Below are 1852 nucleotides of genomic sequence, written 5' to 3' on the forward strand. Positions count from 1 at the left end.
TATTTTCCTTTAATTAGATACTGACATTACATTTTTAAATGCATTTCAAATAAATTAATTATCTGAAATCACTGTTGGTAAAATAGCTTAGAACTACATGAATACTTACATATATACCTGTAACTGATACAAGCAAGGAGGTTACGTAAAACTGTTTGTACTTTATTAAGCTTGGTGGCCTGGAGACTGTCAATTTAATGTGTGCTTTTGTTCAGGGCTTCAGCGTTGACTTTGTGAAACTAGTGCAGCCAAATTCATACAAACCCCAAAAACAGACATTATTCAAAGAGATGCACCTTATGGCCATAACATGTCTTTGTTCAATATGAATAGATTTCTCTATTAATCTACAGTTAAAGCAGCTGTTAACATTTTAACACACAAAGCTTTAATTAGACTATGAAAAAAATACCGGAAAACACAAGGACCAAACTGTGGTTGTCTGTTGTGTTAAAAATCAGCAAAATCAGCAGCACTTTCTCACTTTGTCCCAGCCTGCAGTTGAATTCATCCTCCCAGAACTCAGTAAGCACTGGAGAGGCTGCCACTTTAGAGGGAGAGAGGTCCAGCAGGAAGTCTCTCAGACCAGGGATGACAGATTTCTCAATGCCAAATCCGATTGCTCCAGCACAGAAGCTGAACTTCAGCATGTCTGGGTCAGTTACCCAGGACTCACTGCCTATCCACTGGCGAGGTGGAGAGGGCTTGAGTGACAGCTCCTCCAGCAGAATCCTCAAGTCTCCAGAGGATGTAAATGCCACAACAACCACAGCTGTCGACCTAGAGAGAAATCATGGTGCATTGTATATGAAAAAATAACTTTTAAAATGATTCATCAAGATAATTAACACCAACACATATGAGATACTTTAGTTGTTAGTGTGTTAATGTGCAGTATTGCTCCACTTCCATAACAACATCAGTATTAGGCCTTGAGAGAAATTAACAAAAAAAATACATTTCCAATTTAACACGAGGATAAGAAAATACTCTTCTATCTTATATTTACAGAACATTGTTGTGGATTTGTGTGCAGAAGGTCAGTATGAGCACAGGGAACAAAAGCACATAATCAGTGAACGTAGAAACCTGCGGATAATGTCAGCTACTCTCTGGATCCTGCTACGTGGGTGGGTCCGATAGAAAGATTCGGAGTATTCCACACAGATCCCCTCTTTGTGTGCTGCGTCCAGGAAAGACGCCATGCCATTGTTTCCATAATCCGAATCCGATCGGATGGCACCTATCCAAGTCCAACCAAAGTGTTTTACCAGTTTGGCCAGCGCGTCAGCCTGGAACTGGTCACTCGGGATTGTTCTGAAGAAACTCGGGTACTGCTGCTTATCGGACAGGCATGCACAAGTTGCAAAGTGGCTCACCTAAAGGAACACAACAGTGTAATGTTTTAACAGGAAGGGCAAAAAATAGCACTGGTCTGTTTAACACACAGTTTGCAGAAATTCAAAATATTTACTTGAGGAATGTTAAAGGGCCCGATGATGCGCGACATGCTGATGGATGGCGTGGACCCAGACTCACCAACAATGGCCATCACCGTACCAGATTGTGAGCAATTGTCACCTGTGTAAAACACTGGGTCCAGACCACTTGATAGCTGGAATGCCACATGCACCGCCACAGGCACAGAGGCGCACGAGTCGTAGATCTGATAACCGAGTTTGATGCCCGGCAGCAGCTCCGTGCTGTTATTAATCTCCTCGATGGCGAAGATCACTGTGCGTGAAAAGCGCAGTTCACGGGAGCTAATGCTGTACACGGACAAACACACACACACACAAACACACACACACACACACACACACACACACACACACACACACACACACACACA

General features: G+C 42.8%; 1 protein-coding gene across 1 annotated transcript in view; it reads right to left on the reverse strand.

The window, feature by feature from the left end:
* Positions 1-484: 484 nt before the first annotated feature.
* The window catches only part of LOC116379949 (vomeronasal type-2 receptor 1-like), a gene marked incomplete at its 3' end in the record, with an annotated part of 2550 nt that continues 1182 nt past the window's right edge, over positions 485-1852 (reverse strand). The window contains exons 2-4 of the mRNA XM_031841910.1: positions 1475-1769; positions 1090-1379; positions 485-780 (exon numbers count right to left, since the gene is read on the reverse strand). Coding sequence (XP_031697770.1) covers positions 485-780; positions 1090-1379; positions 1475-1769 — 881 coding nt within the window. The remainder of the gene's footprint in view (positions 781-1089; positions 1380-1474; positions 1770-1852) is intronic.

This window comes from Anarrhichthys ocellatus, unplaced genomic scaffold, assembly GCF_004355925.1.
Source record: "Anarrhichthys ocellatus isolate YVR2014 unplaced genomic scaffold, GSC_Weel_1.0 scaffold5624, whole genome shotgun sequence".
In the NCBI taxonomy this organism is placed as follows: domain Eukaryota; kingdom Metazoa; phylum Chordata; class Actinopteri; order Perciformes; family Anarhichadidae; genus Anarrhichthys; species Anarrhichthys ocellatus.